Below are 25,184 nucleotides of genomic sequence, written 5' to 3'. Positions count from 1 at the left end.
ATGTAACGGATGATTTTTTTCTGTAAAACCAGGAGTTTATTTAAATTGGTTTTGGTGGTTGTGCACCAAACTAGACTGCAGTATCTTAAATGAGAGTTAAACAAAGCATGATATACTTAAGTTTTATCTTGGGTGGAAGTACTGTACGACAGCGCGATATAACTCCTGTAATCGAGGAAAGTTTTTTACGAAGGTGATCAATGTGAGCATCCCAGGTTAGATGCGAGGAAAAATGTACACCTAATATTTTATGGTTGTCAACGATTTCAATTTCTTGGTGCTAATAGGTTATAGTGTGATTTATTTCAACTAATTTGTTTTTAGCGCGGAATATAATAGCTTTAGTTTTAGTGCAATTGATTTGAAGTCTGTTTAACTTGGACCATGTAGATAGCTTAGCTAAAAATTCATTACATTGCATGATTAAACCATCAGCATTAGGGCCAGAAATAACAATAGTACTATCATCAGCATATATCACTAGTTTTACTGTATTATCAATATTCACCAAGTCATTAACGTATGTATTGAACAACAGCGGACCTAACACACTTCCTTGGGGTACGCCACTCTTTATCGGAAAAAGGGATGAGCTGCAGTTTTTGTGCAAGGTGAGGGCGTAGCGTAGCGTAAGGTGAGGGCGAGGTGTCCACATCTCGGTGGAACCCTGAAACAGAGGGAGGGCGCATAACTGCCCTTAAGCTAAGTATCGGTAGTGACAGGTGTGCGCTGCACGCGTCGGCATTGAAAACGTTGTGACAGAAACGCGGCGCTGAAGCCATAGGCCGTCGGCGTTCGTTGTGTTCGTTGGCGTTGTCAACACTTCGCACTCCGATCATTTTAAGGAAAGGAAGTGAGCATAATTGCTCCCTGGGTCAGTGGACACCTGAATCGGGCTTATAGGTACGTGGGGTGATGAGACAGCTGCAGGCATTGACAAGGTTGGGCCAGAAACGCAGCGCTGAAGCCATAGGCCGTCGGCGTTCGTTGTGTTCATTGGCGTTGGCGTTGTCAACATTTTGCACTCCGATCATTTTAAGGAAAGGAAGTGAGCATAATTGCTCCCTGGGTCAGTGGACACCTGAATCGGGCTTATAGGTACGTGGGGTGATGAGACAGCTGCAGGCATTGACAAGGTTGGGCCAGAAACGCTGCGCTGAAGCCATAGGCCGTCGGCGTTCGTTGTGTTCGTTGGCGTTGTCAACACTTCGCACTCCGATCATTTTAAGGAAAGGAAGTGAGCATAATTGCTCCCTGGGTCAGTGGACACCTGAATCGGGCTTATAGGTACGTGGGGTGATGAGACAGCTGCAGGCATTGACAAGGTTGGGCCAGAAACGCAGCGCTGAAGCCATAGGCCGTCGGCGTTCGTTGTGTTCATTGGCGTTGGCGTTGTCAACATTTTGCACTCCGATCATTTTAAGGAAAGGAAGTGAGCATAATTGCTCCCTGGGTCAGTGGACACCTGAATCGGGCTTATAGGTACGTGGGGTGATGAGACAGCTGCAGGCATTGACAAGGTTGGGCCAGAAACGCTGCGCTGAAGCCATAGGCCGTCGGCGTTCGTTGTGTTCGTTGGCGTTGTCAACACTTCGCACTCCGATCATTTTAAGGAAAGGAAGTGAGCATAATTGCTCCCTGGGTCAGTGGACACCTGAATCGGGCTTATAGGTACGTGGGGTGATGAGACAGCTGCAGGCATTGACAAGGTTGGGCCAGAAACGCAGCGCTGAAGCCATAGGCCGTCGGCGTTCGTTGTGTTCATTGGCGTTGGCGTTGTCAACATTTTGCACTCCGATCATTTTAAGGAAAGGAAGTGAGCATAATTGCTCCCTGGGTCAGTGGACACCTGAATCGGGCTTATAGGTACGTGGGGTGATGAGACAGCTGCAGGCATTGACAAGGTTGGGCCAGAAACGCTGCGCTGAAGCCATAGGCCGTGGGCGTTCGTTGTGTTCATTGGCGTTGGCGTTGTCAACATTTTGCACTCCGATCATTTTAAGGAAAGGAAGTGAGTATAATTGCTCCTTGGGTCAGGGACACCTGAATCGGGCTTATAGGTATGTGGGGTGATGAGACAGCTGCAGCCATTGACAAGGTTGGGCCAGAAACGCTGCGCTGAAGCCATAGGCCGTGGGCGTTCGTTGTGTTCATTGGCGTTGGCGTTGATGACGTTTTGCACTCCGATCATTTATGGAAAGGAAGTGAGCATAACTGGCTCCCTGGGTCAGTGGACGCCTGAATCGCGCTTATAGGTACGTGAGGTGATGCAAGATAGATGTGGGCTGCATGCATTAGCACCGACATCGATGAGCGAGCTCTTGCGATCAATCATTAACTGTCACATGCCAGGGTGGCACGGTTGGTGGGAACTTTAGATATAAAGACAAACAGGAATTACCACTTATGCGAGAGAGCATGCCGTTCCTCTCGCTTGTAACGCCTCCCATGGCTGTAACAACCTCGCGAAATACTTGCATAGACCTCGTCTTTGAGAATCAGGCATTGGTGCCGCAAGTCGAGCATATATTTATCTATTTCGCCTACTACAAAGCTTCTTTCATGACAATCATGAACTGTAAGTTCAGTGTTTCTTGAGGAAGGAATATGTGTGAAAAATGACAAGTTATCTGTAAACTGTACACACATGTCTTGCTCGAATTCTTTCCCTCAATCTATCGAAAAGCTGAAAGTGCTATGTGCTGCACTATAATTTTGCATTAAGAAGTAACGTAATCGTCGGCAGATTTTTTATTACTCAATATATGTGGCATGTCTATAATGATGAAGGCCGCCAATATCGAAACTGAACCCTGTCTTTAAATTGTTTGGCAGCATAGTCAGAAATATCAAATTTAGAAATAGGCACTGGAAAGTACGATGAGTTTTCTTTCCCGCGCTAAATGTTTATAAAATGGCATCGCTGCGAGTGGTGTCATCGATGAAACTAAGTAAACTTCTTCATTATGAAATGCACCAAGGGCGCTTATAATTGATCCGTAGAAATTGCGAGACGCCTATTTATCAATACTAAATGTGGGAAAGAAGCTCAACAAGCTTTCGAATGGGTATTTTCGACGTTCGATATAGCGCACCACATATCAGATTAACAATATTTAAAAATATTTAACAATAGTTAAGTATATATGCAACGAATAGTAATAGATACAGCTAGTATATAAATGTTATTGACGCTCTGAAACATTCATGTCCTTCTGGTGTTGACAGCATATACGCAAGATTCCTCAAAGAAACTAAGTTCTATTCTTCTGTATTTTTGACAAAAATATTTCAACAGTCATCAAGCACAGGTGTTATTCCAGGCACTGGAAACAGGCGAAGCTTATTCCACTTCCTAAAACTGGTGATAAACAATCACCCCTTAATTATCGCCCCATTTCTCTTACTAGCATACCATGTAAAATTATCGAACACGTCATCCACTCACAACTGGCTAGTTTTCTTGGCTCGAACTTTTTCTTTAATTCAGCACAGCATGGTTTCAGGAAATCATACTCTTGCGAGACGCAGTTATTATGTTTCACAAATTCCATACTCACCTTTATTGAAAATCGTTCGTTCGCTGACTCCTTAGATTTTTCAAAAGCGTTCGATAAAATTAACCATTGCCTTCTACTACTTAAACTGAAGTGCCTAACTATTGACGCAAATCTCCTGCGCTGGATAGAATTTTTTCTTAAGAAACGATCACAGTTCATGTTTGCTAACAACAAGAATTCACCATTAACTCATGTCGCTTCAGGTGTGCCACAGGCTTCCGTTTTGGGCCCCCTTCTTTTCTTAGTATATGTTAACGACCTCTCTAAATGTGTTACTTCCCCGGTTCATTTGTTCGCAGACGACTGCGTCATTTATCGCGAAATAACTGACCCTACCGATGTTTCTGCCTTACAAAGTGACCTTAATAACATAGCAAAATGGTGTGACACGTGGGCCATGAATTTAAATGTTAAAAAATGTAAGGTCATGCGAGTGTCACGCAGTAATATCATCCCTGCTTGCTATGTATTAAATAACATACCTTTGGATCCCGTTACTTTTTATAAATACTTAGCTGTGCGTATAAATAATGATCTTAGCTGGCAGCAACATATTGATTACATTATTAAAAATAGGTATCGCATGCCTGGATACTTGCGCCGCAACTTTTCTAGGGCTCCTGTATCTTCTAAACTAATTATGTACAAGACACTAGTTCGTTCTAAATTAGAATATGCTTCTGCAGTTTGGGACCCTGGTTTGGCGCACCTAACATCCTCACTAGAGATCGTTCAGAATAATTCAGCACGTTTCATTCTTTCCAATTATAACCGCACAATCAACATTACTTCTATGAAGCTAACACTGTCACTGCCATCTCTTGAGATACGGACGAAAGTGTCGCGTCTTTGCCTTTTCCAAAAAAATTATTATCACAGTCACCTGAAGCATGCATTCATTGCTCAGCCATCTTATCACTCGTCACGCATCGACCACCCTGGTAAAGTAGACGTCATCACTTGCAAGACCAACGCCCTTAATCATTCGTTTCTTCCTCGTACATCGGCAGAGGGGAATCGCCTTCCGTCTGACATCGCGTTAATAAAGGATCATGACTTATTTCGTGAAACACTTTCAAGGTACCTTAAAGCTGATTCTTGACATCTCTCCTAGCATCCAGTTATCTTTTGTCATGTTCCTTGTTTTTCTATGTGTGTACCTGTTCCGTTTACGGTTGTTCCATCTGCTCTGCTACAGTATACTTTTGCCGTTTACCTATTCCCGTATTCAGTTAATATTCCTAACATGTATTCTTTATCTTTATTTCTGTGCTTCTATTTGCTGTTCTGTATTAGCCTTTTCGTTTGGTTTAGGTTTTATTGTGCTCTCTTTATTCTCGCTACACAATGTATGTACCACTCCCCCCTGTAATGCTTTTGCGCTTGAGGGTAATAAAATGAAATGAAATGCTTACCTTTAAAGTTGAGGACTATCAGTTTCGCAACGTATCCTTGCTACTAAAATAAAGAAAAGTGTATTAGAGTTAATAGTCTAAATATTGATTGATATCAGATACACAACGTCAGCATTGCTGTAAAATCAAACTTAACAGATTAAACCGACGGATCCTTCACATTTTATAAGAAAAAACCAGAAAATATTAAAAATTGCCGTGTATGAAAGGAAACCAACTTTAAAACCGCTTCTGAACAACGCAAATTGCCACGGATGAATATAATACACAAAAAGGATAACAGGAACCATGCAATAAGAAACAATATTTCGTAGCACTGAAGCTGTGGGACATAATTCCGAAGACACGCGAACATAGTTTTATCACAAGTCGCGTGGTTCTACTTTAGTGAAAAGTGGCGATTAATTTTAGAAGATAGCGCTCCTGCCTTTCCGCCCTCTCTTCACACTGCGGGGAAGCAAGCTTTAATTTTTCTCGCACCAGCCGATAGAGGGCTGCAGTGCGCCAATAATTTGACCCATGGGCTGTTTCTCGCACAAGGCAACAGAGGGCAGCAATGTGCAACAAATATGGTCGAAGTAAAGGTTGTCGTAGCAGCCGATAGGAGGCAGTTGAGCGCCACAAGTTTTGTTGAAATGCCTCAAGAGGTTGAGATAACTCTAGGGTTCGTTCACACGGTTGCATCTCTGTGGTCATCCTGCCTTCTGAAACAGTGTCTCTGCAGTCTCGCAACCTGATGTATAAGAAAATTTTCTTACTCCTGCGAATTCTTGGTTTTATTGCTTGCCGCATATCAAAACGTTGACAAAAGTTCCAGCTGTACCTTTAATACAACTGATCGTCAAGTCAGTCGTAAAAAGGATAAGGGACGAGTAGACAAATATGTGCGACGACCTGCCATGCTGACAGCGTCAGTCATCATTGCCTTGCTGTATGCTTGAGTGTGCAAACTTTTGTACGCGACCTGTGATGACTACAACAACACTGACATGAGTGCGTACGTAGTGGAATGTGAATCAAAAAGAAACACAGAGTGCCACGAAAGCTCCGAAACAGCGGTCAAAAAAGGGACAACCTAGAGCACAGCTTGTGCAGCATTGTACATGCATCCTTTCATACGAGTTGAGCATAATACTCAGCGCGTGCGACGGAAGACAGTTTGCGAACTGGGAACATGTTTACCGCATACTTCTGCCCGCAAAAAAGCAATGATATGTGCGGTAGGGCTGTTAACATGTGCGGTTGTATGGCGACATATTCTTTGTGCCAATCAGGATAGGAACTTAGTGTGTGATGAAGAGAGTTTCTAGAGTAGCGGCCCCTACCATGACGGTGAAGGGCTGGTAAGAATTCTTAATCTACAAGGCCATGGCTTTTCTTTTTGTCACGCGTGTAAGTTTTGATTTCTTTTTTTTTTGAAGGTTTAACATCCCAAAGCGACTCAGCCTATGAGGGAGGCCATAGTGAATGGCTGTGGAAATTTCGACCACTTGGGGTTCTTTAACGTGCACTGACAACATACAGTACACGGGCCTATACAAGAACGCCTTCATCGAAATTCAAACGCCGCAGCAGGAATCGAACCCGCCTCTTTCGGGTGAGCAGCCGAGCGCCATCACCACTGAGGCACCGCGGCGGCTCCGCTAAAAGCTTCGTGTTAATCCGAGTTAGCGGCTACCAGAGTGCACCAATAGCCACGAGGAAAACTCGGTGGGTTGGCGCTAGGTAAAATATTCGAAATGCAGTCAAAGTAGAAGCGTGGACGACTGATAGGTTCGAGAATTGGGGGAGCCTGACTGGCCAAGCATGATACCGAGGCAACACTGACTCCTCTATTTAAGATAAGTGTCTCAGCACTCAGGTTGATTTCTAGTTTTGGGTTTGCTTTTGCTTTTCTAGTGGAACGTCTCTGATTCTTCTCCACTGCAGTGTCCTCTCAGACACCGTAGTGGAGGGGCTCAGCAAAGATATCTATTTCCTGGGGTTCTTTGAGAGCACTTAACACCTCATTGCACGCAGGTAATCTTGTCTTTTGTCCACATTGAAATGCTGCCCCTGCGGGAAAAAGTCGATCCCGCGTGCCTGTGCTTGGCAGTAAAATGGCGAAGCAACGCAGCCAGCGCAGCTGCTGAAGCAATCGGTAGGATCGATGGCCTCGACAGCGCGAGCAAATTGCTATCCTGTAAAGCGTGCTCTACCTGGCTAAAGAACAAAGAAAGACGAAGACAACTTTACAAATTCGAGTCAAGGGGTAAATAGTGCGGTACCCTTGAAGCGCGGCGTAAGTAAATACTTCCAATGATCAGGTAAGTCCAACAGCATTTCACGGGACCATATAATTTCAATATTTCCTAAAATCAAGCCGAGAAAATTGTATAAAATATAAAATTAACACACTATCTTGTCGTCGAGAATAGATGTAAGCTTGAAATGCACTACAAGAAAGGCGCACCTCAGTCTGGGATGGATCATAGATACGGGTACCCGCACACAATTCTTGTGCAACGTCCCTCGTCATTCACTTTTCTGCCTAGTTTTTCCTTCCCGAGCGACAGCGTGCACGGTTTTCTTTGCCGCTAAGAATATACGTCGACCTTCGGGACCGGCGCTCGCCATGTGATGAAGAAGAGTGGATGGTGGCAGCACGGGCTACTCACAACGCTGGTACATTCGCCGCGTCTGGACGCTACACGTCAAAGGAGCTGGTTACTGGTCGTGCTGATAGAAGGCGCCACGGGGCAAGTATTCTAGATTTCGCTGCATTGCGTAATGGTGACAACTGACGCGGCTCTCGCCGAGCTTATCAAGTGCCACCTGGACTGCGCTTGCGCCTCTCGTGCTGGGGGGTAAAACTTGGGCTCCTTCGCGCAGCGCGATAGCCTCGCCCTCCACGGGACCACGAAGCCACTGTTGTGGACGCGTGACCTCTTCCAACGTGAGCGGAGCAAGTAGCACCAGCCGTAGTGAAAGCTTCAATGAATCCATTTTCAAACGCCTAATAACTGTTTTCCTTGACGCCAACAACGGAATAAATGACAACTAGGATTTAGCCTTTTGTCTAGTAAAATTTCATTCCTAACGTGATATGCAAGAAAACAAGAAAATTTAGCTTGAGTGTAGATGAAAGTAATGAGTTGCTTCAATCCGAGCTTTGATTTCAGTTCATTTAAAGCAGGCGCAGCTTTATGTAGCGTCAACGAATTTCGGAAAAAAAAAAAATGGCTCAACCTCAGCGGCCACTGATGGTCTATTGTGCAAATTAACTGAAATGCCACGGCTCCCTCTTTTTCTCGCTATCAAGTCCTTTCAAGAAAAACATGTGCTTATGACATACCACACTCAAGCCCAGGCTCTTATAGAAAAAATATGTATTTTAGAGAGACGAGCACACCAAAAAGGGCGAGAGTTTTCCAGATTGCTTGTCCACTCTACACGCATTCTGGCACCTAGTTTTCGGCAGACTTCGTCTCCTGGTGCCTCGTGGAAGACGGTGTGCTACTGATAACCAGATCCACACCTTCGGCGACATTGATCTTCCGGAAGACGTCAGCAGGTCACGAGCTTTGGTCCAAAGTTTGCTGTCCACCCAAGGAAAGATACAGCGGGTACTTCTCACCTGTGTCCGGGAAGTAGCGAGACGTGAGCCCGTGGATGATAGTGATTCCTGCGTTTCCCAGGGTCTCTTAAAGTGCGGACAGGAGCGCCCATATGTGCGACTGGAATCTGCCCTTCAGGAGCACGATTTGTGTACTGCCAGCGGATAAAGAGGGCGGTTTTGCGGTCCTGCGTTAGAGTTTGTCCCGTCTCGTCTTTGTCCTGTGTTGTTTCCCGCGCTATGATTACGCCGTTGCAATGTATTTTCTCGTTTCCTCAGCTCTGCATAACCATCCAGTCGACTAAACAAGTAGCTCGGCTTGCGCGACGCACAGCGCTTACAAAGAATGCAGTATAGCTGTTTTTTTAAAAAATAAAAATGTTATGTGTGGTGCGACTTGTCATTAGTTCTCGAAACCTTCAATAGTTGCATTTGCAGAACAATCTAGTGTCTCTAGCGGTCATTGCATAACGATTACGTCAATATTTACTCCATAACTACATTTCACACTCCAGCCATCAGCGAATCCTGTCACCGCCCACGCTGGAGCAGAAGTGTGCATCACTTGAGGAGTTATCTTTCCAGTCACTAGCAATATAAGGCTGATGGATGCATCGCCAAAAAAGAGATGCTGCCATCGTTTAACTACGCAGCAGAATCTGGAAGTTCTTAGTGCTGTCATATAAAAAAAAGAGCTAGTGAGGTGCGGTCGGCTCCAGCAGATACATTTAATATTTACTCGTTCTAATCCGCTTTTAAGCACAGTGGGCCCCAATATCACATCACGCACGAAGCCCAAACGCGGTGGCTTCCGCTTGCCCTATTGTTCGTGTCACCTACAACAGGCGTGCCACAAAGTCAACGCGACACACGAGGCAGAACAGCACAGGGTTGCAGGTGGCGCAGACCTTAGGGCTGCGCCCACGGGTCGGGTCATGTCACCGCTGGGGGTTATGGCTCTTTGCGGCCGAGGCCGCTTTGGCGGCAAGTGCGGCATTCCTCTTCCTTTCGGCGCGTTTGCGGGCGTTGCGGCGGTACACGAGGAGCGAGAAGTAGAAGAGGACCATGCTGGCCGCAAGCATGACGACCAGGGCGTAGAACATTCCTCGCGCCATGCCTTCGTTCTCGTAGGCGATGCAGTTGCCACTCGAGCCGCACGGCCTGTGCCACATCAGGCATGTCTGGTCCACGATGCCGCCCAGTATCACCGGCGCCGGAATGGATCCTGTCGCGAACGGGGTAAACAGTGGGAACATGCTCGTCTCACGCGTCAGCTCTTTTAAATGCGATGTGCATAAATAGAAGGGCGGCTTTGCAAACGCAGTCGAATTGTTTGCTCATGCCATACATAGAATTTGCACAACACAGCGCGCTTTCCACATTGAATCATTATGAAATATGAGCTGTCAGCGGAAAACGTTTACAGCTTATGTCTCCTACTGTATGCAAGCCAATGGATGAGGTGCGTTTCCGAAGTCAACGCTAAGAATCATGGGGATTCTTCTGCCAGCTACTTCCGGTTCCAATTTTCTCCCACTCTTTGCCTGTTGTATCGCAGTCAACGTGTTTTCCGGCATCGTTTATTCGCTAATTTATTAAAGGGGCGGCGAAACACTGCTTGCGAGGATAGCGGCTATACTTCAGGTGGAATTTTTATGTCACACAGAGGCTGACTTAAAGAATTACAGGAATCGATGCACAGGAACGGGAGTTATTCAATGAAGAAATTTCAAAATACAAGCAAACAAATGCTGCCCTCAACTCGATTTTGGCGGGGATTCCCACTCCTATTTCGCTCTCCCAATGACGGCACCTGGTGCAACCAATCAAAACAGCCTGCCAGAGCACGTCGCGGAAGTTTGCACTCCATGGTTGCCTGCTCTCTGCAACGCGTTCTTGCTGAGACTGGCAGCGTCGTTTCCGTGCCAGAACCCCTGGTGGTGTATTTTTATTTTAATGGCTTTGCAGGGCTTCTATCTAAGACGAACAAGTTGTTTTTGTTGATCTAATATAAAACACCGACAGTTAAAAGAATGTGCGTCTATTTATTACACACAATTTGCGGTATATTTACAATCATCAAGCTCGCGCCAGGTGATCTCATATCCGCTGCTAAAACACGCCACTGTGTGAAAACACCATCAGAGCCATGAATTTGTTTTTGGGAGGACAACAAAATAGTAAAAAAACAATATACGCGGTATTACTGACGCTAATAGCACCATTGTAACTCACTGCATGCGATCAACAGGCAAAACAGTCAACTAAGATTGTGTTTCTGGGCCCCTTTAAGGAGAAAGCCTTTGTTGACTATGTCGACGATTTCGTGACAAAACGTGCCAGCAGTTGCGGGGAACTATAAAGAGATGTCTAAAAAGTGGTTATAATCAAAGGGCGGTGATGTGAGGATGGCTGGCAAAAAATTTGGTACCAATCGAATTATCAGTTAATTATACACAGCCAAAAAAAACGACCAAAATTGGGTGTGGTGAGGGCGCGAGTAGTGCGAAATTTGAACCGCCCGAAGTGTCGTACAACGTATCGCCCCCACGTGACCTACCACGTGATTAGCGAACGTGAGCGTAAAGGTGGGCGTAGCCAACTCGCGCCGATATATTTGAGTGTCCGAAGTGAATACCGAGGTGAAATGAGGGGAGCTTTGGAGTTAATCGAAATCTATTCAATAATAACGAATTATAGAAACACCAGTAATAAATGATGAATTAAGGTGCATTAGAGTGAATTAAGGTGAATTAAAAATTACGGTGGATTAATGTGGGTATAGTGGGACTTAATGATACATTGGAATGAATTAAAGGTGAATTACTGTGAATAACTGTGAACTAAAAGAAAAAAATACGAATTAAATGAATGAAGTGTGGATTAAATAGTTGAATTGGGGATTAATTACGTCAAAATAATGAACAAGTGAAATTAAGTGTGAATGAAATGAATTGTGAAATAAATGCGAATTATAGAGTACGGTGCATTAATTGTGGTTTAGGGTGAATTATGCGATTCCATTGTCAGATGCGACGTCGCAGTCAACATAGAGGCAAACAGGAGCAATTAGAGGCGGTGAGGAGGCGTCAGTGCTTTCGCATTGTATCAATGCGATTTCCGCAGTGCCCTCTAACGTTTTTTGTGCTGCGACATCGCTCATTGTATACCTTCGTTGCAAGGTTTGCCCGTGCTGTTTATGTGCGTGCCCTAGCACAAAAACTGACAATCCCCAAATATAAGCGTGTTCTGTCGTGTTAATGCGGACAATCTGCCTTTGTCTTTGGATGGGTGGAAGATAGGAGCGTCCCCTTTGAAAAGGGTGGTGGCTGTTGCCATCATGTTCGGCTCGGTAACTGACACCGGTGGCGCAGTCCGAGGAACGGTTCGTTTACATGTTTGAAGCTGCGATGAATTGGAGATGTGGGATGACAGGGTCAACTGAAGATGCTTTCTAGACTGCTTTAACATTATTGAGCAAAAATATTAGAGAACACCTTTCTTCTTCCCTTCCCCATCCTCATCGCCGCAACTTCAATGGTAGCACAATCGTTCCTCTGATAAGCACTCTGGATTTGCGGGCATAACCTGCTGACTGTTGCAAATCTAAAGCACAACGTAAGATACTTCTCTGGTTTAATTATTACGCCTATTCGCGTTGAAATTTGACGCACAGTGGCAAACGGCAGTCTTTCTCTTTCAATGCCTGGTTTTGATGATATACTTACCTGACGGGATCAAAATTATAAATCAACGTCATCCGCAGCAGGGACGACCCAAAACAAGAAGCTTTTGCATATGTCTTCTGAAATTTTGCGCGCGCCATAGAATCGGTCTCTCCTCTTAACTGCTGAATTGTTCGACCCAAAATTTCGCACAAAAATGGCATTTGATCGGTAGCTTTGTTTTTTCCCCAATTGTTTAGGGTACCATCTTGATTCGATCAGAAAAAGTCGGTTATTTGCATCGTCTGCGGCGACAGCGAAGCAAAACAAGCCGCTATCTCAGCGGTGGCACCGGTGGTGCCATCTCGTCTTACCTGCGATCCCCCGTTTTATTTTTTGCTGAGTCTCCATGGCAGCAATGCTATAAAGAAAACGAGATGATGTCCCCAGTGCCATCGCTTGGACAGCTGCTTATTTTTCTTCGCCGTCGCGCGTGTAATATTGCGGAACATGCCACCATGCGCACAGCGCGTGTCGACACATCCCATTAGATATATTCATTAAAGAGTCACAGCGTTCTCACTGTTTCGATGCATTTCATACGCAAAGTCGACACGAAGAAGAGCACAGTCCACCTCGCATTGATCTTGCAATGAAGCAGTACAATCAGCTACGTTGCAATAGCAATGAACTAGCAGAATCAGCGTTGTTTAGACAGCGACTAGCCAAAAGCAGCGGAGCAGGGGGAGAAAGTTGGAACCGGAAGAAGTGGTAGCAGATGACTTTCCCATGATCCTTTGCGTTGACTCTGGAAACGCACCTCACCTAAAGACAAAAAGGCCTCTCTGTATGAGGGGAGCAGCACGCATCATGCGCTCAGAGTTAATGTTTAAGCTCCCTACGGGAGCCACAGTTTCTCATTGTTTTTCCTTGCGCCGCTCGGGACCACAAGACTGCGAAGTCTTCCTGATAGAAAAGGAGACTTACTCGCAACATCTGGCACTGGATCGCTGCAGCAAACCCCTTTTCGTACTGTTCTCACCCTCGTAAGGGTATTTGTTTCTCACGCACATATATGCCTTAAAAGGTCATTTTTGCGTTTACAACACGAAGTTTTATAACATAATTCCTTTTACATTTGAACAGATAGCGTTTGTAAATCCTGCCCTTTGCAACAGATGTCACCACCCGTCCACGCGGCGGGTGTTTCGCTTATGAAGTTTTGAGTTGGGTCTCGGTGGATCCCGCTTACGACTAAGACGGGGCCTCACGTATTTACAAGTTTTTTTTTTTCAGGATAAAGCGAGCTCGATGCGCAAAACTTGAACGGAATGGTCAAGCAACCGCTGTAATCGGTGCGCTAAAAATGGCTTCCACATGCTACAGCTGCGCCTTTCCCTTATAACTGCTATAATTTCAAAGGCAAATAGGCGGACCTACGCGCCACTCTGACTCTCGTAGAGAGCGTATACTTTCACTTTACATCCGCTGCCAGCAGTAGTAGCAGAGACTGCAGCAAGATAAAAGCTACAATATCTTTACCGGCAGAAAATGTACTCTGTAAACTTTTGGTCCTTATTTTACTCTGCAGGCACCACCCAGAAGATTCTCAGCTTTTAATCATAGAAAGCGGCAGGACAGCTGAGGGCGTCACGGATCCATGAAAAGGTAGTTTACGACCTCTGTACGGCCCCTAAACGCGACTTCTTTGCTTTGTGCATAGCTCGCGCTCGCACTTTGCGCGTTCTGTGCATGCGTGGGTTAGAAGAGTGATATCTCCTCAGCCCTTTACACTTATCACAGCACCTTCCTCATCGCAAATGACAGATTTTTCTTATTCCGCGCTAATGTACAGGGGACGCCAATTTCTCCCGGCATTCCATTTAAATAGCTACGCTGTAAAAATGCAGATGTTGCCGCGGGCACTTACCCACTAGGCGGGCAATTATGGTTTTGATTCCAAGCGCCAGAGACCGCTCCGCGGGCTTGACGCACCTGCGGTGGGTCAGTGCATGTTCCGACATAGCTTGTACACGTAGGGCACAAACAAACGCAAACGTACAGTTGATGCGAAGAAGGTAAACTGAAACAATTAAAACTTAGGTGGGAGTTTATTGCCGTGTGGCCCAACTTTCTATAGGCGGCCGCGCGGGCGGTATGTTCAGGACCTGCTTGTTTTACACACGTACAGAGTTCTTTCTGTGAACGCACGCCAAATCTAACCAAGAAACTCTGAACAAAAATGGCCGTCATATTAATTTCAATTCTGCTTTTTCTATAACATAACAAAAATAGCAATTTCAGGCAAAGCTAAAAAATGCAGTAAAAAAATTGAACTTTAGGTCGAGGGGTAGAGCTCCCGGTACACAGTTGCTCGGGAGGCAATTAAGCATAAAGAATGATGATCACTAATTGCAACACATTTGAAAGGAACACGAGCGGGTAGAGGACAATGTTAATCGCGCTAATGATTAAGGCTGGCTTGCTGGGATCCGCAAAGTAATTCAGCCTTCTTCTGCGACACCACATGACTTGCCGTCCATGCCTACTTGGGCCCGTTACTTATGGCTCACAGCATTCACGGGCAGACTATTCCAGAGCATGCCATAGAATCATAGTAACAACAGTATCCTGGTTGACCAGTTCAGAGAAGAGTTCAATACAGCAACTTTCGTACTATATCAATGACTGCCCTATAAAAAACGAAAGAACAGATGGTACGCCAATAGATTTCGTTTAACGCACACGATAGCACGCATTTAACTCGCCCAGCAGCAATAACTTAGCAGGTTAGCACATCTTCTTTCATTGTTATTTTTAATATTGCTTGCTGAAGTGCATGCTTGCTTGATTAATGATTTCTTGATTCCTTGATTGTCTGAAGCCTGTACCCGCCGGGTTGCGGACGAAGTGCCCACCATGGCAGGTGGCAGTTCAAATGATGTCTTGTAGCACGAGGTTGTTCCGGAAGAGCAAAGTGGGCCTCACAATCCCAACCGGTGGCAGCAACTGCTGCCATCACAGGGCAGTGGCGCATCGCTTAACCACTGCACTACTGAGGCAGGAGTGGTGCGAGGACTATACAAAGTCAAGAATCACTAGTACCGCATGTATGGGCATTAACTCATTATCGCTATCCGAATAACTTCTATCGATGAACAGTGGATCCGAACACCGGAAGCGAAGTGAAAACCGAAGTGCAGGCGCATTATTGGCCTAGCTACGCAAATCCACCGTCACTTCTTTTGTTTAATATACCGGTAACGTTAGGACCGCTTTGGAGGTATGAAACAGTGACAGGGTTCCCCCGGCTGCAAGGACATTTGACTAAAGTTCATGAAGTCGCCGTTGGTTACATGCAATTTTCCTTTCATTACTCTGCTTGAAGTGTTGTGGGTGATGGCCACGCCGGCCGAAGCTGCAATGATACTTCCCGAGAAGCCCGATTGCCAGACCTACGGGAGAGAGCGCACCTCATGGTGGCCGCGGTGGATGGTGCCGCGTTGAGAAAGGCAGAGCTGAGGGAGAGGAAGACGCCCACCAGGTACGGGAAGAGCAGCGCGCAGTCGACGCTGCAGCGAGACCTGGTCGCCTGCACGGCCTCCAATAGGACCTGCTCGCTGCTCACGCCCGGCACCTCGGTCAGCGTGCCATTCACGCACGAGCAGTCGCTGTACACCTGCGATAGCGGGAGAGACAAAGCGACTGGCGTCTATGCTAGGCAGAAGCAACGGTGATGGGGCAGCCTGTTGGTTGTCACGCAGCCAGGTCAAGTTTTTCGCTGGAATAAGAAATTTGGAAATTAGTCCTCGGGAAATTTTACCGACCTAGTGGCATCAAGAGTGGCGTGTCCGTTAGCGTTTGCTGTAATATCGAGTGACGGGGAATCTGCTGGGGCAGTGTTTTCAGTTTTGTCTGTCAAGGTAACAGGATACGCCGTATGCTACCTGTGAATTTTATGCGGAATTTTTGGCGCACTTTTTTCTGCAACCGTGATAGGTATCGCCTACCTCTGTCATTTTGTCCAGAATTTTGTGTTATTCCAACGAACAAAAGCTAATCAGCACAGTAATAAAGCAGTGGTTGCATGCTTTCACCTAGCCTGGATTCAAGGCAATCACTGGTGCTTTTTATTTGCAAGAAATAAAATCGTCACTCTTTACGCAATAAATTTGCGTTCAGTATATTTCCGCATGGTCATATAGAACGCAAAAGAAAAAAAAACTGGCCTCTTTCTTGTTGCCTTGTTACGATAAATGCACTGGTGTGGTGCATGATTTTATTTTTAAATAGATGAGTATGGAGTTCAAAGCAGCCTCACTGTAAAGCTTTCCGGTGTACTGAGGTTCGCGCAGTCGGCCGTTCGTTTACCTTCCCGAGCTTTTTTTTTTTTGTTGTCTGCTCAGCTGCTCGGTCAAATTTATACACTCATTTGTGGTCAGTCCGTTCGAGTGAGACGATTGCTTTACTGCATGGGCTTAGCCCGCAGGCCTCTACAACCATAGCTCTAGTTAGACTATCGTCGTTGGAATGTTTGGACAGCATCTAATGCTGCCATAGCGGCGCTAGTCATATATATGTGTTGCGTAATGCAATAAGAGCATTGACTCAATGAAAAGGGGTGTGAATCCCGGCTTTAATGTATTGAAACCCTTATTTCAGGTAGAAATACAACATTCGGGGCGAAGTGGAACACTATAGCATATGCATACAAGGATTAACTTTCAGAACTGCGAGATAAGAAAAAAATCATTAAAAACATTTGGGTTTACTCTGTCCGCTCAAGATTTATGGCCCACAGCGGCTAAATGAGTCTTTCGGACCTGCGAAACAGTTCAACGGTAGAAGTTTCCAGATGAGCCATCCGCTTCAAGACCCGTATGATTGGCTGAGGAATATGCGACAACAGCGCCTCTATAGAAACGGTATTATTGGTCTGCTGGTTTCTGCGATACTGCCAGAGTTGTCACCGATAATGGCGTTCACAACAACTTTACTGGCATTTTCAACGCCTGCAATCGCCACCTCAAACGAGCGCTGTGCAACACATAAAAAATTGAATGGCTATCTGTACCTCGAGCCAAAAATCCCATAACTCTAGCCTGCCGCCGCGGTGGCTGAGTGGTTATGGGGCCCGGCTGCTGACGCGCAAGACGCGGGTTCGACCCCAGCCATGGCGGTCGCATTTCGATGGAGACAAAATGCTCGAGGCATGTGTATTGCGCGATGTCAGTGCACGTTAGAGAACTTCCGGTGGTCGAAATTTTCCGCAGCCCTTCACTACGGCGTCCTTCATTGCCCGAGACGCTTTAGAACGTTAAATTCCATAAAACCAGAATCAAAACCACTACCCCATCTGACTGCAAAGGCTCCTATAGATCTTGTTAAGGTGACCACAGAATATAAGCATGTTATGGAGTGATTAACAGAGCGTTGAAACGCCACTCAGAGTAATTGGTGACATAACCTTGTGTGGGGCCTGCCTCTACAATGTTTTTCACCATGAGGAAAAGCTAGAAGACACTTTATTGTGGGAACAAGTGTTCCTAGTAATTAGTTTGCATTTGCCTTCTGCACATTCCTATTGTCTCCTGAAGTTAGTTCTGAGTTAGCACTTTTGCGATATGTGCGAGCTAAATTAGGCCACCTGGCTCACAGTTAAGGAAGAAGTGGAGGGTCACACTTATGATCCGCATTTTTTTTTTTTTTTGTGTATACTGTGCGCATGGTCAAGTAACCCTGAACCGGTTCGTAATAGACCACAATACAGCGTGGGCAATTCAATATCTTGTAGCCGCTGCGCAGCAGCGGCAGTTTCGATTTTTACGAGTAGTGCATGACTCGTCCCAACTGAGAACACAAAAAGATACCGCCTTTCTGCCATACTGCCTCCGCAGTTATCACCCGCACAGCAGGATGCTGTCAGGAGTCCACTGTTTTTTCTTTCATGCAGACGACACGTGTGCTGGCTGGGAGGAGAATGTTTCTGAATCTAATTTGTGATTCGTAATACTTATGCCTCTCACTGAGCGGCATAACAATCATCTAAGTTTAGTCGTGCGTGGTGCGGGCTTTACTGCTAAAATATATAAAAAAGACTTCCTCCGACACTTCCCTGTATGCATATCTTTCGCCTGCATTTTGTATTTTGAAAATTATATTTTTCAGCCGTAGTCGAAAAGAATATTCGATTTTCATTAATATGCGAAATACATATAAGGTTTCCGCATGTTTACCATGAGGTTCGTGACCTGGAACTCTCTGCGGCAGCCCGCCAGGCATGGCGACAGGTAAACTACGCCATCAGCACCACAGATCGGGTTGAGAATAGCCGAGGTGCAGTTGCAGTTGCTGTTGCACTCGAAATCGAAACTGGTGGGGCCCCTGCAGATCGCCAAATGCGGCGGCTTTTTAACATCCGGATGAAAAGAAACCTGTACAGGATGAAAGCAAGAAAGGACTCTCCTTTTGACCGCATAAATAGCGAAGATAATAAGTGAATGCTAGAACTTTAACTTCTATCCCTCGCATGTGGTTGGTCACGAAATATGTTGCTTCAACTTTTTTGTCTACCGCTTTTCGACTTTAGTCAAATCAACAAGCGCGACAACTGCCGCTGAATAAAGGTAACAATTCCGCCGGCATGAGCACGTGTGCTTCCTTCTCGAAATTGACATCCTGCTCATCCACGGACTCATTCAGCAACAAGATAAAGGAGAAAACATTCGCCTATCTCTCAGACCCACACAAGTCGGCGACTCGTTGCTAAAGGTCCGCGAAACAATTTCATCATTAGTAGAAAGTATACGCCGTATAAAAAGCTACCCTTTAATAAATAACGCACAGTGTGAGTGTTGCGAAGTTAACGTGGATCGTTAGGCAATAGCGACACTGAACGTCCGGCTTGAAGAAGCGACATGCCAGCACTCACGGGGCCCCGACGAATCCTTGCGGGGTGGCGTACGTGCTCTCTCTGCAGTTCATCAAGAAAGCGAGCACGCCGAACCAGGAGAAGCAGCAGTTGTACATGCACAGTCGCATGATGCCCGCGTAGTCCAGGTTCCAACGGCTCACCAGAGCGCCGCCTATAATGGCGCCAAAGCCACCGCCCACGAACACGATGGGCCCTGCACATCGATCTTTGTCAGTGAATCTCAAGCTACTTGCTATTTTCTGAAAATTCAGCAGGTTAAGCTATTTTTGTAATCTTATGTTACGTGTGTGGCGCAGACGTGCCACATTATTTAGCCCTATCTTCGAGCAAAGAAGCATCTCTCCTCAGTTTTGCGTCATCGTCGTCGTTGTCGACGTCTGCGTCCGCATAGCCACCTGCGCCTGCCTCGGTTGGCAGGCGGCCAAGTGGGAGTGGGAATCTTCCAGAGAGTGGAGAGGGAAGACGGTGGTAGGCGATCGGTGTTCTAGTAGCTTGGGCATCCGCTATGGCTGCGGGAGATTTCGTTCGCAGCCTACCACCCAACAAAGATGGGTACAAGCGTTGCCTGGCTCCACGCCCTGCTTCTTTGCTTACACCACAGGTACCGCTCAAACATTCGCGTTATGCTCTCGTTACCACCCTGTGATTTCTTCTCGCTTCACCTCCACCTGGCACGCTCATCCAAATCATACATTAAAGCAATGCCATTTTTTTTTTCGGCAGGGAACAATCTATACGGACAGAGTACCAGGCGTCAGCGACGGCTTCGCGAACTGTCATGCCGCGTATTTGTCGGAGGTAATGAGGCATATGCGGGCAGCCAGGCCGCAGATAGTGAGTGACCAGGTCCACACATCAAGCGGATTTAATGACGATATCGATGGCGCTTCGTTTGGCGGGCCCCTGCACTGTGCAGACCTTCAAGTTTGGGCATATTGATAGAATTAATTTGAAGTGGTCTTGTTCGAGGTTACCTAGGGAATGTACGGTTTTCATGATTATTCGCTAAACATTACTTCACTTGCCTTAGGTATAGGATCATTTTACAGCTGAGGTTTATTACCATTGTTTTACACGCTTTTTGAGTATTATGATGGAACTTTGTACGTTGCTCCGCCACTGTATGTTAATAATCCTCCAGCTTCTAAATCCGTATTTCGTCTCCACGTTCAGAACCAACACTGGCTGGTTATTTTCCTGAAGATGTCATGACTTCAAGTTCAGAGGCCCACATGATGAAACGGGACAGTCAAGAGTTCGCGCCACACCGATTGTCGCTGCAGTAATTTTACAGGACGGAATTTTGCAGCGTCCTATGAATAAAATGCATGAAATTAAAGTGTCTGCAACGTAAGCGTCTATTTTCAGAGGCCTGACGTTCTGTGGGGCTCCTTGCTGTTCGTTACTATAGGGTGTCCCGAATAACCAGCGCTACTTTGTAGGCTGTTACCATGGCGTGGCTAAGCTGGCGTTGGCGCAGTGGATATTACTGCGCGGAAGCGTCTGATTTCGTCTGTAGCGGGAACGTTTATTTTTGTTTTTATTACATTTTAACTTCCCTTGTTATAAGCAGACTCTTAAGATTAACGTAAATATTTTTGGCCCCGTGGGCACATGAGAGTAAAACGATGACAGTTGGTAACATTACACATAGTTAAAAGAACAGTGAACAAGAGGCGCCGTACAAATGTGTCCAGGCTTGTCTAGAGTGCGCGATGAACGCAGTGCGGGTCAAAGTGCATTATTAATGAAGGTACTCTGTTTCGCAGTTATTTAATTGCGCTCGAGCGCAGCCACATGGGTTCACACAGGGCTGGGCAAGATACTTCAAAATAGTATCTTCGATACGATACTCGATACCTTTGAAAATTGTATCTCCAATACAGATACAAGATACAGAACCGAAATCAATTTTCGATACAGATACTCGATACTGTATCTTCGATACTTCGATACATCACTAAAATATCAAATATAATACAGGTTATATTACGACTAACAAAGTTTACATAACTGAAATCACTGTCTAATAATTCCGGTAATATAATTGGAGAACTTAGCAAATGTACGCGTGGTTTCTGTAACCTTTAGTGTATTTCTATGGAGCACTTTTCCTGAAAGGACTTATAAATGAATCCGACGGCATGGATCTGTTGAAGCTCCGCTGTCTGCGCACTTGGCCTTGTTAGAACTTTAATTTGGACTAAAGCCATATACCAGGTGTCCCAGCTAAATGTAACCAAGCTTTTAAAAAACACGGGGTGTCCTAGCCGTCTGAAACCAAATGAGGGTTGTTTAGAGTCGCGTGACCTAGTCCGCAGTATTTTTTTCATTCTTCAAGGTTGACTAATTAGTTAAGCTTAATTAGCTAACTTTTTATTTATTGACTTCAGGAACAAAATGTCAATGGAAAAGTTGTAGAAACAAAGTGTCAATGGAAAAGTTGTAGATCGCTTCGCGAAACAGCTTACTGAGACATTTGCAGCAAAGTAATATTTACCTAAAGTAGTTTTTTTACCGCCCTTTAACCATAACCCGCACAATAAGAAAAAGCTTCCACATGACAACTCTGCCACTTCAACCTCCCAAGACGAGCCTTAAAGAATAAAATCCGCTTTTTCTGAAGTCCTCACCTCGATGAGACTTTGGGTGCATATTGGGGCAGAGAAGTGAGCGAGCAGCTGGTCACGTGACACTTTTCTTTCAAGGCCAATAAATGAAGCTACGTAAATCGTAACTTGACGGAAACAGCACTGCTAGCGGTTTTTCGAGGTGATCTAAAACTTTTGCATTGACACTTTCTTCCTGAAGTTAATAAATAAAAATGTAGCTAATTAAACTTAACTAATTAATTAACTTTGAAGAGCGAAAAAAATACTCAAGACTAGGCCACGCGACTATGAACAACCCTGAGTTGATTTCACTGCATGACTAGGACACTTTGCCTTTTTTAAAAGTTTGGTTACATTTAGCTGGGACACCTGGTATATGTTGAAGTGATCGCTTCCGTAAGGAGCCTAGCGAAAAATCATTTAACCCAAAGTTCCTCATACGAACCAGTCTGTGAGCACTTGACTATATGAATAAACCTGAAACTTTTTCTGTTTTCGGTTCGATACTATAGAGTACTTACCCGATGGCCTGTGCATTGGATCAAACTAAATGATGCAAGCTCCGTGCGCTTGGGAACCGAACAGTTAGTTTGCCAGTACTGCGATAACAAACTTCTGAAGCTGAAACTATTCTTGAAAAGCTGGAATTAAAACAACAAGTAAAATGGCTGAACGTTTTTATTAGGCTAAAGGTATTCGTTGCGTTTACTTGAAGGTCTTAAGTAACAACATTTGCTCGAACCGCCGGTCCGAAAGAGCCCCGCGATGTGGGCGCGCTATAAGGGAGGCAAATGAAAAAAGCCTCTCAACAGGAGCAGACGAGCACGTCGCAGTATTATACTTGACGAAGGCGCCTCTTATCAGTGGATAAGAATGAAGCATAGCCACATCAACACGAAGATCTTGTAAATAATTGAGAAACTGAAGCTTCACTAACGCCTTCTGAGAGCTACGGCTGGTTATACCGCTTGTCTCTTCAAATGAAAAGAATGCGTCAACTGACGCATTTGATGCTGCTGGCGCCGATGATCCCACTGCCTCGCGTGCGGAAGAATGCGCGGCTTGTGTTGTGCTGACATAGTCGACAACAGCTTCTGTAAGCTTCTGAGCATGACGGCGGAAGTCTTCCATTTCTGCTGGCAACCACCGCAACTTGAAAAAGGGGTGTAGAACAGCAGCAACTGTTGCCTCTTGGTCAAAAGATGGTCAAACCTGCGGGTGAATCCATTCCTAACTCCGAAAAACGCTTATCGAGAAGTGGTAGCTTGGGAGTTAGCTAAAAAGCAGCGAAGGTGCTGCCGCCCGTCTTGTACTACCGCCTGAGCGAGCGCTTTTACAGGTTTTTTTCTGTATCGAGTATCGTAAAATACACGATACACTAAAAATGTATTTTCGATACCGATACTCCGATACTCTAGATTTCAGCACGCGATACCTAATACCGATACACAAAATGTATCGAAAGATAGTATCGAAGATACATGTATCTTCGATACTGCCCATGTCTGGGTTCACATACGGCAAAAACCGCATCTTTTACACAGTAACTGCGCTAAGGTATAACTTTATTTGATCTGTCGCACAACGCTGAGGCACTCTGGACAAGCTTCGATCACATGTGTGTTGTACCGCATAATGCAAAGCTCTTTGTGCGTCGGTAGAGCGGAAGTAACGAGTTGTAAGGAGCTCACCGGTAAGGTAGGCGACCTTTGCGGACGGCATCCCGAACTGTGACTGAAAAAACTTTGTCAGCATGGAGGTGATGCCGATGGCGAACATCTCTGCACACGCGGCGTGAAGTCATGGAGAAATTAAGAGCCCCGCTGAGCAATAAAGGTGCCACATATTGATAACACAGCCGACAGGCAAGAATGGTTAACACACTGGTCTACTCAAGTGTGCACTCATGCAGGCTTTCAATCATGCATTATCGTTCTCAGGTGATCCATTCAAGCACAGAATCACATGCACAAAGTGAAGCAGTTTTATTAAAATACCAGGAGTGGCTCGAAAGAGAAATGTTCAAAAAGGAATTAGCGGGAGCACTGAAAATCATCAAGGAAAATAGAAGGACAGTTTCGCAAATCTTTCTTGGTATTCAGATTTTTCGCTGAATAAGGACTGCGTTGCAAGGCTGTTTCAGAATTCTGGCGTCTGAAGGAAAAGAAAAGGTTGTGCGTGCACCTTTCGTGAGTAGTGGTCATTATATTGCTTTTGTTATTCAGATCCTCTGCAGTGGCGCGAACGAGAAGTTTAATTCCTTTTTTTTTTAAGAACATTGATGCGCACTCAAAGGTTTAAAATCAGCCAATGAAACCTGTTTGCAAGCTTGTTATGTATCACTACTCCGCTTAATTTTAGTGGCACTGATGTAATCTCGAAGTGGTAGCGCACAGCACCCTTTAGGAATTCGTATTAGTGTTCTTTGAAAGCTCACTGCAGCCATCCATTAGAGGAGTTGACAGACACGTTGCCAGAGTTCAAAGAAATTCCTACCGGGTGTGAATCCTGCTCCACGATTATTTATTTGCCCCATACGCCAGTGGGTAAACTCGAGTCGACGGCCATACTGAATAGGCGCTTTACAGCGAAACTCAGCATAGCTATCAAAATTACAGCTGAGTGTGAAGAGCACAACTTGGGGGTCACAATAAAATACCCAATAATTGTGCACAAAACCATTACTGGACGGGCAAGAGATTATGAACTCACATTTTTCATACATTTCACCGTAAGAATCAAAATATCCGCAGATATCCCGTCGGCAAGATCGCCATTTCTTTACCGTGGTCAAAAACCTTCGCCATTGGTTTTATATGGTAGTCTGAACTGCTCTACGCGAGTGACGGGAAAACTTAAAAAAAAAGATTTCGCTACAGATAGGAAGAAAGGAAGAATGGAACATTACCTTTAATATTTCTGTAACATTACCTTACAATTTTGTAACATTGCAAATTTTTCTCCAAAAATGTTGGACATGTGTCGTGGCGTTTCGGCATCCTCGGGATAGCAGCACTCACGGTTGAAGGACATGGCGAAGCAGAGCAGCATGAATGGCACGTTGGCCAGCAGCCGCCGGATGGCCTTGGGCAGGTCGCTGAGGCGGCGACCGAACTCGCCCGACGGCATCATGCTCACCACCGAAAACATGGAGGCGTCTCCTTTCTTCTCCGCGCACAGTTCCGAGTAGCCTGCACAAATAAATTGGTGGGAGTTATCCCGCTGTCTACTGTTTTACTCACCGCAGTGTCGTTAGCCTTGCAACGCAAAAGCAGACGTCGGGACAGGGCTAGTACGGGCTACATTTAGAGGAGAGATGTGCGTCCACATGGATGTGAAATTTCAGTACTCCGCAAGTAGGAGGAGGTTGTTATGGAAGATTATCGAACGGTAATCACAGCAT

The 25,184-nt window shown here is 45.5% G+C and overlaps 1 protein-coding gene across 1 annotated transcript in view; it reads right to left on the bottom strand.

Annotated features, from left to right (window-relative positions):
• Positions 1–9,388: 9,388 nt before the first annotated feature.
• The window catches only part of LOC149371145 (solute carrier organic anion transporter family member 4A1-like), a 28,278-nt gene continuing 12,482 nt past the window's right edge, over positions 9,389–25,184 (bottom strand). The window contains exons 8-14 of the mRNA XM_089579494.1: positions 24,802–24,972; positions 23,473–23,562; positions 19,167–19,362; positions 18,472–18,619; positions 15,709–15,914; positions 14,166–14,230; positions 9,389–9,795 (exon numbers count right to left, since the gene is read on the bottom strand). Coding sequence (XP_089435620.1) covers positions 9,509–9,795; positions 14,166–14,230; positions 15,709–15,914; positions 18,472–18,619; positions 19,167–19,362; positions 23,473–23,562; positions 24,802–24,972 — 1,163 coding nt within the window. The 3' untranslated portion in view covers positions 9,389–9,508. The remainder of the gene's footprint in view (positions 9,796–14,165; positions 14,231–15,708; positions 15,915–18,471; positions 18,620–19,166; positions 19,363–23,472; positions 23,563–24,801; positions 24,973–25,184) is intronic.

The sequence above is a fragment of the Amblyomma mixtum genome, chromosome 1, assembly GCF_055824585.1.
Source record: "Amblyomma mixtum isolate Tamu chromosome 1, ASM5582458v1, whole genome shotgun sequence".
Taxonomy (NCBI): Eukaryota; Metazoa; Arthropoda; class Arachnida; order Ixodida; family Ixodidae; genus Amblyomma; species Amblyomma mixtum.
This window is presented reverse-complemented; position numbering and strand designations above follow the sequence as displayed.